This window comes from Aythya marila (assembly GCF_965140915.1).
Source record: "Aythya marila genome assembly, chromosome: 4".
NCBI classification, from domain to species: domain Eukaryota; kingdom Metazoa; phylum Chordata; class Aves; order Anseriformes; family Anatidae; genus Aythya; species Aythya marila.
This window is the reverse complement of record NC_139045.1, coordinates 6,840,861-6,853,893: the sequence shown is the minus strand read 5'-3', so window position 1 is coordinate 6,853,893 and position 13,033 is coordinate 6,840,861. Positions and strand designations below refer to the sequence as shown.

Genomic DNA, 13,033 nt, shown 5'->3' with positions numbered 1-13,033 from the left:
ACATTTATGTAAATAAAAGTAATTATAATTATTATTGTTAGTGTGGTGCAATTATATTATTAATCACACCTTCTCTAATCATGATTGCTCTTACTTTAATTTCTGGCATTGGCTAGTCTTTAAATACTTTTTCTCCTCCTTCAGAGGGAAAAAGAATGGGAAAGTTAATTTCCTGTAGTTTGTAGCAGCACTCCTCACAACCAGCATTTCATCACCTACCAGCAACTGGCCAAAACTATCCTGTCCTGATCTGCTAATACAGCTTCACTAATCATGTTTGGTATGCTGCTCAGGAGACAAAAAGAGTAGATACAGCTGGGGGAAAAGCAGGATTTGTGGTGCATGGAGTGTCTTTATGTAGTTATGGGCTAAATTTCCTACCAACTCCAGTATTTTCAAGTTTCTCATGAACTGCAAACAGGGATGCAGTTTTGCTTTCAAGACCCAGCATGTTTCTGAACACAGAGCATATTCCCTGAGCCCTCCAGGCTAGGAACTTGGTGGGCATTTCACATGCACACAGGACAAGTAAAATGTCAAATGTGCTTACAGCTCCAATTGTTGCTCTATAGGTCTGTTACTACCTATGCTTTCATCTAAGCCCCAGGGCAAGTATGTCCTGGAGAGTCAGTCAGTCCCAGGTAGCCCGGTGGTTTAAAGCAAACAATTACAGATTTGCTGGGGAACTACTTTCTTGCCAGTAGAAATTGGAGTGGACACAAAAAGATAAGAGGATGGAGGACAAATGTCACTTACCTAGGTCTCATCCCAGCATGGAGTCAAGATGTATCCGGACATGCATCTGGTTACCAGCTAAGAAGTACTCTTAAGTTGCACCGGTGAGATCTGCCTTATAAATGGATTGACAGCTCTCTGCTGCGTTTTACTCTATGAGCTTTCTCCCCAGCACAGCCAAGTAGACTAGGAAATAAGACGTAAGCTTGTAGGCTTCTCTGCAAAGTCTCACATTTGATGTATGACCAACTAAGAAGTGATGCTGCAATCCAGCAAGGGATTAAAAAGTCTTCAAGAACTATGACTCACAAGGTTTGCAGAGAGTGTGTTGAATCAATATTACATCATGCTGCTGGAGTACCAAATATTATCCTTCATATATTATACAAAATGCAGGTTCTGCTTGCTGTGATCATCATTAGCCTTTCAAAAGATAGGAGCTTTACTCTCAATGAACAAGCAAAAGTTCCTCATGTCATCCTTTTTCACTGTTTGGCAGAACCGTTTCGTACTATCTTGTAGCTGCACATTCTACTCTGAAAGAAAAAAAGATGAGTGTGTTAAATTGAACGAAAGAGTGAAGATGTTAGTCTATAGGCAGCTGTTACCCCAAATGTGTTAGAAGACAGTTATGACAGAAGAAATGTCTGTCGCTGTATGTATGTAGACAAGCAACCATAGATTTAGCTATGATTTGAAGAGCAATAAAATGCAAGAAATGGAGAAGTAATTTTTATAGACTGATTTAAAAAAAAAAAAAAAAAAAGAGAAGAAAAAGTACAGGTAACATAATATACCTCATCTAATTACTTACCAATTCAGCAGAACTTGCAGCTTTGATTTCACTCATGTACCAATCAGGTGAGAAATTGCAAAACCTCTAGTGAATGGAGGACAATTTCTTTGTTGGCACAGAGAACCATGGAACCATGTTTTTTTAAATACAAGAAGAACATTAATCATGATAAAATCATTTTTTGCACTTGGGTCTGCTGTTTGTAATAGGAAATTTCAAGCAAATCACACCATAACTTACTTTTAATGAACACTTAACTATTGCAAATCACTACCAACATTTTTACAGCCAAGAGGGGATCTGTATTATCTAACTAACAGCTTATTAAAATGGTCAAGAGCTTCCTATAGACTGTAAGAAGTACCTGGAAGTTAGAGATTAAAAGAGACAGTACAAATTCTGTAATAATCTTTACTTGAAGTAATTGTTTTCAGTATATGAAAACCTGAGAAACAGTTTCAACAACTCAGTATCACACGTAAATTTGATTATCACAAATATAAAAGAAACACTCTAAAAAGGTTTTCATTACAATTAAGTCAGCTTAGTGGAATTCATGGCAAAGACAAAAAAAGTACAAATCAGTGATGCAGCAATAACATTTTGTCTTAAAGAAACAACTTGAAGACGATTTAACATTTTCTAGACAGTATTTTATTGTTGTATTTACCAAGACAAAAACTCTATTAGGTTTCACCAATGAATTGGAAGAGCGGATTTTAGTGCAGTTTCAGTATGTTTAAGGCCAATGACATAAAAAATATTTGGTATTTTCTAACTAAGTACATTTGACTCATATCAGCTCATTTCATGTTTCTCCTAATTAGATTGGTTTTCTCACCACTTAGTGATAGAGGAATGCCACTGTGTATGGTCTCTTCTCAAGAACCAGTCTATTCAGAAATGACTACTGCTCTCTCTCCAATTGGCTAGCATAAGCTAGATATAAATATAGATATTTATTTTTTTTTGTCTATGATTGTCTATACCGCTACTATTCTAAATAATTAAAAAGCTGTTAAAATAACTAAACACTTTTATTGAAAATGATTAGTAGATATTATTTTCTTTTTAATAACTAGGGCATTGCCAAGACCAAACACGTGACTAATTCTGGCAACTTTGTCAGCACAACTGTATCTTCTCAGCAAACTGAATCATGATGGGTTCCTCCTCAGCACTTACTAAGATGATAAAACAGTAATTTAGAATGGGATAGAGGTAACTGCATTTTAAAATGGAAAAAAAGATGTAGAAACTGGGGGGGTTGATAAACTTAGAAGAAAGCATAGTGACCGTAATAGGGGCTACAAAACATGTAACTACATTATCTTTTTCAAAAATATTAGGTTGGAAAAAAAAAAAAAAAAAGACAATATCAGGTACAAAAGAAATGTATTACAGATTAAACCCTAAAAATACAACGTAACCCTGTCTGTCTTTGACAGATGTATTCTATCTACTGCTAGCAGACGTGGCTTTCTGTCTAGTTTTCATCTTAACAACCTTTGTCAACTCATCACACCAGTACATTTTGAGTTGAACTGCAAGATAGGGAGAGGGGAGTTTCTTCTAGAATATCAGAGAGATAACTTGTGCATCAAGTATTGTAAGAATTGATAAGCCAGCTACAGTGTTCCTGGAAACTTCGGGATGTTTGATAGAGTAAAAGTCAATAGCTAAAATATGCATTGGGTGCATATGCACACGTGAAATGGTTTGCTGGCACCCACCAATACTTACAGATTAATTGTTTACAAAGTTAGTGTCCTTCTCCTTGTGTATTTCTGGTGTCTGAAATAAAACACGTGTTTCTAGAGACAGCATTTCTCTATCTTATTTTCTCTTATTTGAGCTTCCATAGGGGAATTCTGAGCAATTTTGATCCTTTTGGAAATGAACCACAGCATGCATGTCTTCCTGCACCTATCACTTGGGCTGAAAGCACAGACACCTGAAGCTGGTGCAACACTCTTAAGGGATCAGCTACAGCTGACTACTTCACACAACTGCAGAGGGTAGAGGGAGACTCTCTTGTTATAAGCTTTTGTTCTTAGACTTCTGTCTAAACGATTTTCACCTGGCTTATGCTGGTAGTTGAATTATTATTTTTTTAATTTAAAGTAATCTGAAAGACTTCTCAAATTCTACTCCTTGGCATTATTGTCTAGAGTTAAAAGAAAAACAAACTCAATCCATATTCTCAATTTTCCTACAAGTTGCATGTTCAGAAGAGTTAAACTTGGCTCAACACTCTACCTCTGTAAGTAGCTTCATTAGAATTGCATGTAGTAGAAAAACAGTCACTTAAGACTTATCTCCCTGGATCTCAGTCTTCCTTAAATTTACATTATCAAGACACTACAATAAAATGCAAAACAACGTGCAAATATGTAAAACTGTTCACCTATCTTCAGGTAAAATCAGTGATTTCTTAAAAAGAATGTTTCCAAAAGACAATACAGAAATTAGCACACGTTTGATTCTCTATGTGCATAAAATGGGAGACATTTACACTGCTGTTATTAGAATAATTGAATGTAACTTTTGAATGTTCAAGCCATCTGTAAACTACGTAGATTTGGTTTGGTAGATTTTTAACTGAAGCTTCAACACGAAGCTTCAAGCCAGATGCAAATCTAGATGGAGCAGCAGGGTAAATATTTCAACATATAGAAGACCACAATGAGTTCCAGACTACTCTTAGAATGGGGCTGATATTTAATTTAGCTGAAAATTTGAGAGCAAATTTTCAGTTTAAGAGGCCCTTTAAATCTTTACTCAGTAAAGATCTCATTGAAACGTCAAAAGCAATAACCCTAAACTTTAAGTACCAATTTATTTTTTTCAATTCATTTTTCCTGAAACCATAGACAGTAATCACGTATTACATTTTTGACAGGTTATCCCACAGACCATTTCACTTTTCTGCATTTATTTTCTTCAAACAACCAGAGGTGCTCTAGGGTTTATACTTCATCCATATTGTCGCTCTTTATATACTTTTTGCTCCAAAATCAATTGCTATTCCCTCCTTAGACTGTTTTATAGGTGTGTTGTTGTTTTTTTCCTCTCTGACTTTAGTGAAATTTACTAAGTTGTGTCTTGAATCATGAGGCACATCATGAAAAAGAGAAAAAAATATGACAGTGATCTAAGAGTGCTAACAGAGAATGGTTTCCCAAGTGTATGTTAGCCAGATAATCAGATCTATGGAAGCAACAAATATGAAAGCAGATGAGAGCCCTCTGAAGTATGTTATATACTGAATTTGCACCACTGTTGAAAAGAAGGCTGAAGAGATGGCAGAACGTAAGATGAACAGTGTTACATACATGTATTTCATCAACATTAAAAGGAATATCAAAATCTCTCTCTCAACTGATTTCCAAACTTTTAGGGAGTAACTTACTGCAGTCTTATCTGTCACCAAACAGCAATGTTTTGAGTATTTGCTCATGCTTCTTCCTCCCTGAATGTAACAGCAAAATCGAGGAAATCACTGGCAGGCCTAGAATTGGAATTGATTCATTTTATATGTACTGGACAAGCATTCTACTGAAGTTCATACAGACAAACCAGGTTTTAGAGAAATTAAAAAGCTTTCTTACCTACTAAACATTCCACTAGCAGGAGCAGCATTTTGATTTGTAACTAAACCACTAGCCTGAATATCAGGAATTGTTCCATCTCTAATCTGACCTATGATCTAAAAGCAGTTTATTGCAATGATGTTTGTCCCATTTTTCCTTTCTTAGGGAGATGATAAAAATCAAGTCTCCCTTGCAAATTTTTGGATTTAAGGTTTAAATGTTCCATGCCAACATCTTATTATAATAACCTGATGAACTAGGAATAATCAAATAACTTTAAAAAAGTTACTGAGCATTCATAGTTACTACAATACATACTTGGGACACATGAGTAGCATTTACACGCAGCTTATATCCAAGGAATCGACAAAAGAAAGAATTAAAGGAAAAAATATGGAGTGTGTGGACTCTTCTTCACAGAAACTCAGAGGGCATAAGGTGACTAATAAATGTTGTTCCATATAGCAAATAACATAGATTACTATAATTACGTATTAAAGATTATAACACATTTTAACTTAAGTATAATTTACTATTCCTGTATAGTTTCCCTTAAAAAATGCCTTTTTTTAATCAACAAGGCATTTAGAAAGTTATTTTTTCTAACATAATTAAAGATACGATTCAAATAAAACTTTATATAAATCATTTACCTTATAGAAAATATATTTTAATAGTGAAATAAAAAATAAAGGATTTGTCCCTTTTGACTGGCAAGAAATACATTATGTAATTGTATTTTCCTTCAAGTTGGAAAGCTTCCATAAAAAACAATGCAAATGAAAGTAATTGACTACAGAATAGTAACACTTCTTTCAAAACTTAGCAGTGAGTGAAATAGGATATATTTGCATGAATTTCCTTGCACACATCTTACAACAGCAGAGTAGCTAAATTGTTTATTTCAGAAGAATTCAAACATATAAGCATGACTTCAGAAAGTTCATATGCAACAGATTGCAATAAAAGTTTGTACATTTTATTAACGCTTAACTTTCACCCAACTGCACACGAGAAAACCATTGAAATTACAAAAAAAAAAAAAAAAAAAGCTTCCTGGAATGTTGATTTTAGCAGTTTTTCCTTTAAGTTCCACTTTGTACAACTAACAATACATCCTTTCAAAATTTTAACCCAAAATACTGACTTTTAAGAGGAATATCTGTGGAACTTGTATGTAAAACAAGATTATTTTCATAGAATATAAAATACTTGAAAAATTTTAAAATACTCAATGTTTCTAAAACATTATGGAGTTGATAAATTGTCATAATTTTAACACAGGTTCCCTCTAATTAAAAAAAGTGGTTCTCAAAATAAATCAACAATTCCCTAGTGCACACAAAGAGAAAAGATCAAAAGCAGTAACTGGTATCTTTCCTTCCAGTGTTAATTAGTAATTAAAAATCTTAGCTTCATTAGTACCTACTTTGAAATAGTTTGATTTTTTTTTTTTTTTGATGGGGGAAGGGAATATTACACAGGCAAATCCTGCAACAGAAGTCATGAAAATTAACCAGCTTTGAAACTGCTTGCTTTCATCACAGTTTAAAAAGGATATGAGACTTCATTATTTTCTTTTAAATGAGAATCTTCCTTGAAGACCTCAGCTTTCATTTGGTCTGAGTTGCATGTACTTGCATGTACTGCCTACTTCTACTGGCCAAGTAACACCCTTTCTCTATAACAGTTCAGGTATGTCTGATGATTTTAAGTAGAAACACAAATATGAGAATCGGTTCCCTAGTAGAGTATAAAAGTCAACAGCTCCTAGTATTTGGATTAACTGAAAGTCCTAAAAGAATTTCCTGCATTTGGAATGGGGGAAGAAGACTTGTCAATGCTTCAAAACCAAGAAGATTGAATGAATGTCCCTTTATGGATTTCAAGTGTCTTCCATTCGTAGTTTATTTGATGCCTTCAATACCGATTCCATTTTCACTTCCATTATCACAGCTGAATATTTCCTGCGTACAAGGTAATCAACAGTATAGCAGCAAACCCCGTTAGTAAACCAGCGTTCTGAATAAGGAAGAATGTAAGATCCATCTTTCTTCCTGTCACTTTCTCTCTCAGCATATCATTCATCTCTGGGAACTGGAAAAAGGCATAATTTTAGGTAAGTATTGCCATCTTGTGGTAGCGTGTGTAACTTAGACCATTTAACAACAAACATCGCTGCTTTGAACTGAGTATTAGAACTAACAGCAGGTGAAGGCAGTCACAGAACAAATCTCCCTAGTTATCCTGAAAACTATTTCATCAAGAATGGAAAATTGAAATGGTGTTTTGATTTCCTCTGCTGCAATATCACCTTTTTGGCTCTCATGCAGATTTCCTCTTTTTAATTTGGGTCCAATTGTTGGTCTGTATGTTGCTAGGAGCAGCTGCCCTTGTATTGCTAAATATTGTGTTTCTTTCTTCACTAACACGGACAGAGAAATCCTCAATCAGGAAATAGAAGATTAGGTTTCTTCCACTTTATTTATAAGCAAAAGAGGTGAAGCTGAAAACACAAACAGCCCCTCAGAAATAAGAAACCTGTTACAAACAGAAGGTCTGTTGGGCTGATGAGGTAGTGATAAAGCAAGGAAGAAAGAATAGGAATGTTGTGAAACTGGTAGCAATATACGCAATATTTCGTTAGGGTGTGATGAAGGGATTCTTCCTTCCATAACAGGTGTCATAATGGCACCATAATAGCAAAGGATGACTGTTCTTTGCAGGAACAAAGGTACTTCGTCTGAGAGCCAGTGGAGGTGGTGGCAGATGAGCACTGGTGATAAAAGTCTCCATTAGCATGGGGCAATTCAGGGTATGTGTTCGTGGCAGATAAAGTCAACTGTAGTTGACTTTGACAAACATAAGTAAGCTTTAAACTCTTCTGTTGTGGTGAGAGTAGTATAGTCAGCGTGCAACAAAGACTCTAAAGTTCAGTCTCAGTTTAGAAGCCTTCTGTTTGAATGACTCAGAAGCTTTATCTTTGATCTCATAAGACAAAAAGAACTGTCGAAGCCAATGCAATTCTTGAAGAACAGATTAAGGTAAATGGGAAGTGGCCAAACCTTCCCAGAAATCATTCCACAGCTCTGTGATCCTCTTGCACAAGAGGCAAAGACAACAACAAACCAGATTAGCTTCATGCCATACAGCAAGGCTCATGTGTGCTCACACACCTCAGCGTACACATTCTCACATACCCACAGCTTCATCACACGGTTATCTTACTGACACAGAGGCTGGACTGCACCAGGAGTTCAGGAGAAGAAGGGAGGAAAACAGAACAGCAAAAAGAAAAGGGAAAGGACATTCTAATTAATCCTACCTGCTTCTACAAGCAGACCAGAAAGTGGAAAGGCAAATCTCTGTACAGAGCACTTGCATACCCTATTTCAGACTTCTCAGGGGGAGAAAAGTTGAGACAGGTAGCTGATTCAATCGAAAAACCTAGAGAAAGAGATGCAGGAGAGGAGACAGATGGTGGAAGGGAGGGGAGAGAGAGAGTGCAGAACAAGAGATACAAAGAAAAGAATGTTACCTACTTTGATGGATTTAATTAGAACAATTTTACGATGAGCCACTCTAAATTTATGCCATGAGTTTTGCACATCATAGTTGAGTGCACTACTATTTATTATAAGAGAGTGAAAGCAAATGAACAGCATTAGCAATTAAGGTACTGCAAATTTGTAAAAGAAGCTATTTATATTGTTCATTTAACTCTAAGATTACTACTTATGAAATCCTACGTTATTATCTCAACTACATTAGTATTTAATGTAATAGTCCTTATAAGCATGTAAGAGTTCTTAAATGCATGTAGAACCAAACTGGGGCCTCAAATCTTTTCAAATTCAGGCCTCACTCTGGTTCTACACTCGGAATGGATTCTAATATGACAGGTGGAAACAGAATTATTTTTTTATTTTATTTTTATTTATTTATATATATATATTATTTATTTATTTATTACAGATTTATCTGATCTTACAACACTGGAATTAAATATAATAAAGCTTTAAACTCTTGTAAATTCTCTTTCATTTTGAGATAAAACATCATTGTAAGGAATTTATAGAATATTGCTGACTGCCTGATGAAGCCAGATTAAATTCCCAACATCTAAACCTGATCTAGAATTTAGCACTATTTCTTTGCCTTATGTTTTCTAATATACTTTCAAAAACAAAACAAAAAACTCAGTTTTGAATGAAGTTTAACAGATCACTTTTTTTTTTTTTTTTTTTTTTTTTTTTTTTAAAGTCTGGACAAAGAAACTGGGGCTGGTACTGTTTAATTTAAACAGTATTGGAGTTTAAGTCAGGGTTTTCACCTAAACAATTCCAAAATTATTGCTGAAGTTACATAACATATTCCATTCAACTCTTAAAGAATTTTTAGTTTAATTTTACTTATTTTTTCTGCTTTTCTTTTAGAAGATGATTTCTGAAAAGACAAATGATTCATTGTTGCAGGAAGCACGGCTGAAAGCACGACAGACACCAGTAGGGTCAGATCATGCTCCATTTTATTTTATTTATCAGGCCCGAATAGCCTGACTTTTATAGTGAACTTAACAGGGGCAGACAGTGTTTCACACAAGATTATTGGTCAAAAGCACTCAGACAAACAACTACAAGAAAACAACCCCACCTGCAAGAAAACAACCCCCTTGTGATTAGCAGTCACATAGACCTTGTCTTTGAAGCCAGCTGCTGGCAACAATATTTTTCTGAATTCCTCAATTGGGCGATGTGGGAACACTGTCATGGGAGCTTCTCATAGTTGCCCTGGTAGCTTGGTTTGCTCAGCTACAGCAAGCCATGGGATCTTTGCTGTTTCAAGAAATCCCTCAACAATACATTTAATAACAATAATGTGAAATGCTCTGCCACTTCTTAAAATGCTGAAACAAAGTATTTAAACACTTTTCACTCTTGAATGAAACTGGCCCAAACTCATGAAAAGCTTCTCTTTCTTTAAAACTCATTTTCAGCAATAATCTGACCAGCCCTACCAGGCTTTCACATTTAATGAATAAGCATAATTATTTGTGCACCTTCATTAAGGTTATAATTGATTACTTAACGTCTAATAATAAGATGTAGATGAATCTGGCAGGAGAGAGACAAAAATATTAAATTCTACCAGAGAAACTGTTACTGCAGTCTTTACTTTCTTGCAGAAAACTAAATAACTGAAAATGAAATTCTTTCTCACCATATCTGCCAGAGAGATATACAGGAACATTCCACCAGCTACTGCAAAGATGATGTTAGGAGCAAAGTTGTTGCCTACTAATATACCGAAAGCCATCCCAATATAACAGGAACACGCAGACAGAAAGTTGAAAAACAGAGCCTGCCGAGTACTCATTCCTGCACTAAGCAAGATGACAAAATCCCCTAAAAAGAGAGAAAAGAGAAAGAAAAAATGAAAATGAGAAAACCATCTTCAGCAAATGATATTATGATTTTTTTTTTTCAATGGAAGTCTAAAGAAAAAGACATTATTCGTATACAGCTTATATCCCACTGCTGGTTTTCCTCATGCAAGTAAATGATGAGTATTTCCCTCTAACAATAAGATAACTGAAACATTCTAAAGCAAGTAGGTGATGCACAACATAGCTAAGAGCTTGAGAACACAGGACTACCCACAGTGAGCAAAATTAAAAAAAAAAAAAAAAAAAAAAAAGCACATACAAAAGTATGTATGAACAGGGCAATTAATACCTATCTAATATACATTCCTAGTTTCCATCCATCTGCACTCAGGAACTTCTTGGGCTAGATGTGTATTATGGTACTTGGTAACTTTTTGATGAGTGCTTTTTCTATTCATTTGTCTAAACTTCTTTTCAATCCATGCCAAGTTTCTGCAAGCACAACCTCCTACAGTAATTTTTGTCAAAAACAATGTGTTGAATTAAGTTCCTTACCCAGCTCATGAGGAAACTCTTCGCACAAGATGGCTATGGAGGTACTCAGCCCTTGTAAAGGAGACAAAGTGAAAGAAGCACCAATTGCCAAACCATCTATGAAATTGTGTACGGCATCACTCAGTGTTACCATCCAAGCAATGGTTCCAATCTTTGACAGTGGGTGCCCACCGAGACATTTACATAACTTGCTTTGGGTTACTTCCTCCTGGAAAAACAACACAATAAAGCAATTACATAAAACACTGAATAAAGAAGTCAATGAAACACAGTTCTGGCTTTAATCAAATGCTGAGTAAAAAATAAAGCACAATTACATTAAGAAAACAAATTGCTTGGTCCAAGAGGCAGAGGGCACAGGCAGCAGCAGCAAATATTTTGTTTCAACAACTGAAAAGTGAAGGGCCCAGTCACCTTCTGACTACAAAGCTTTAGCTGAATGCCCTTCAGCTGAGACCGAAAGCAATTCAGACCACAATGTCTGAATGTCTCTCTGGCAGTGTCTCTCCCAGATTACGAGACTGCCAAGGGTTGATAAGGCTCCTCACAGCCTCCTCAGCCACCTCTATTAAGCATGTACAGTGGAGAGGATTTGATCATTGTGATTGACAGCATCCGTACTTCCTACCTGAAACAGACCTGGATAAATTACACGATGCCTGTATGTACATCATGCTCGTAAAGACACAGCCACCACCACAGCAACAGACACCTACATGGGAATCCAGACACGCATCCAGGTAGTCCTCTAATTTTATTTCTTATTTTGAGCAGTGACAGTTAAGTCCAGCTAGTGAAATCAGTTTTTACCAAGTGCATGTTTAAGAACAGCAGTGGCTAGTTCTGACTGTGGGAGTTGAGAGCTCAGTGCACAACTGGAACTGGCTAATATCAAACTGCAATGCACAATCATGCCAAGGCTCTCAATAATTCCTACCAGACATGGAAGTAATTTATACATCCGGTGTCATGAAATAATGAGAAATTTGACGAAGATAAAAGGAACTGCCATTTCAGCTGGGAGTACAAACTAATTTCCACTATAAAAATCCTAATGTTCCATTCTGATAAATTTCTGTACACAGAGATATTGTGGTTAAATTATATTTGCAAGCATAATAGCATTGGAAAAAAAAATAAAAAAGGATTTGCATATAAGGCATTAACTAGTGTTTACTACCAGAATACATAAATAGTAATATATATCTGTTTACTCAGACATATTTAAACACCTTTCTTCTTGTAAGAGAAGGATGTAGAGGAATACCTCTTTCCTTTCTATCAATGGGTCAAAAAGATAATTCCAAGAATTTTTTCCAAGGAACATTAGAAATGGTTTTAACTTTATCATATCAAATGTAAGTACTACCAGACAAGTGAAGTTTGAACTTTAAGGAAATATAACGATTAATAAGTGGTCACAAAATCTTTAATGACAGAGCAACGAGATCCGTCTCATGCTTTGCTCACCAGACTCTTATCTGACATAACATATACGTGTATGTTGGAGCTGCCTTGGAACAGGACAAAAGTTCAGATTAGGGATTTCCCAGTCTGAAGTCTACTACATTACTTGGAATCTGTAGCTAGTAAGTCCATGGTTAAGTAGTGGCACAATGAAGATTAAGTAAGAAGATGATATTTATTGAGTAAGAAGATGATATTGAGTAAGAAGAAGAAGAGTATCTGTTGAACTCATCAAGATCAGAACTGACCAGGCTAGGTTTGGGTTATCTATGGTTTTGGTTGTTGGTTTGTTGTGTTGTTTTTGTTTGTAAGTAACTGCAATTAAATAAGGAAAACAGTATTGACTTACTTCTAAAACTACTTCCTTGATACAGTATTTCAAACTTCAGAGAAAATTGTAGCTTAAAAACTAGGAATCAGATTCTGAGAGGCTTCTATTATATGTATACACATCTAACAGCCATTTACTGTGTAGCTTTAAGGTATAATAAATAATTCTTG

The 13,033-nt window shown here is 35.4% G+C and overlaps 1 protein-coding gene across 3 annotated transcripts in view; it reads right to left on the bottom strand.

The window, feature by feature from the left end:
• Positions 1-2,043: 2,043 nt before the first annotated feature.
• Positions 2,044-13,033, bottom strand: part of SLC39A8 (solute carrier family 39 member 8) — a 64,816-nt gene continuing 53,826 nt past the window's right edge. For all 3 annotated transcript variants that reach the window (XM_082760208.1, XM_082760209.1, XM_082760207.1), the window contains 3 exons: positions 11,066-11,273; positions 10,345-10,529; positions 2,044-7,221 (listed from right to left, as the gene is read on the bottom strand). In XM_082760208.1, the coding sequence (XP_082616334.1) occupies positions 7,075-7,221; positions 10,345-10,529; positions 11,066-11,273 (540 nt within the window). In that variant the 3' untranslated portion in view covers positions 2,044-7,074. The remainder of the gene's footprint in view (positions 7,222-10,344; positions 10,530-11,065; positions 11,274-13,033) is intronic.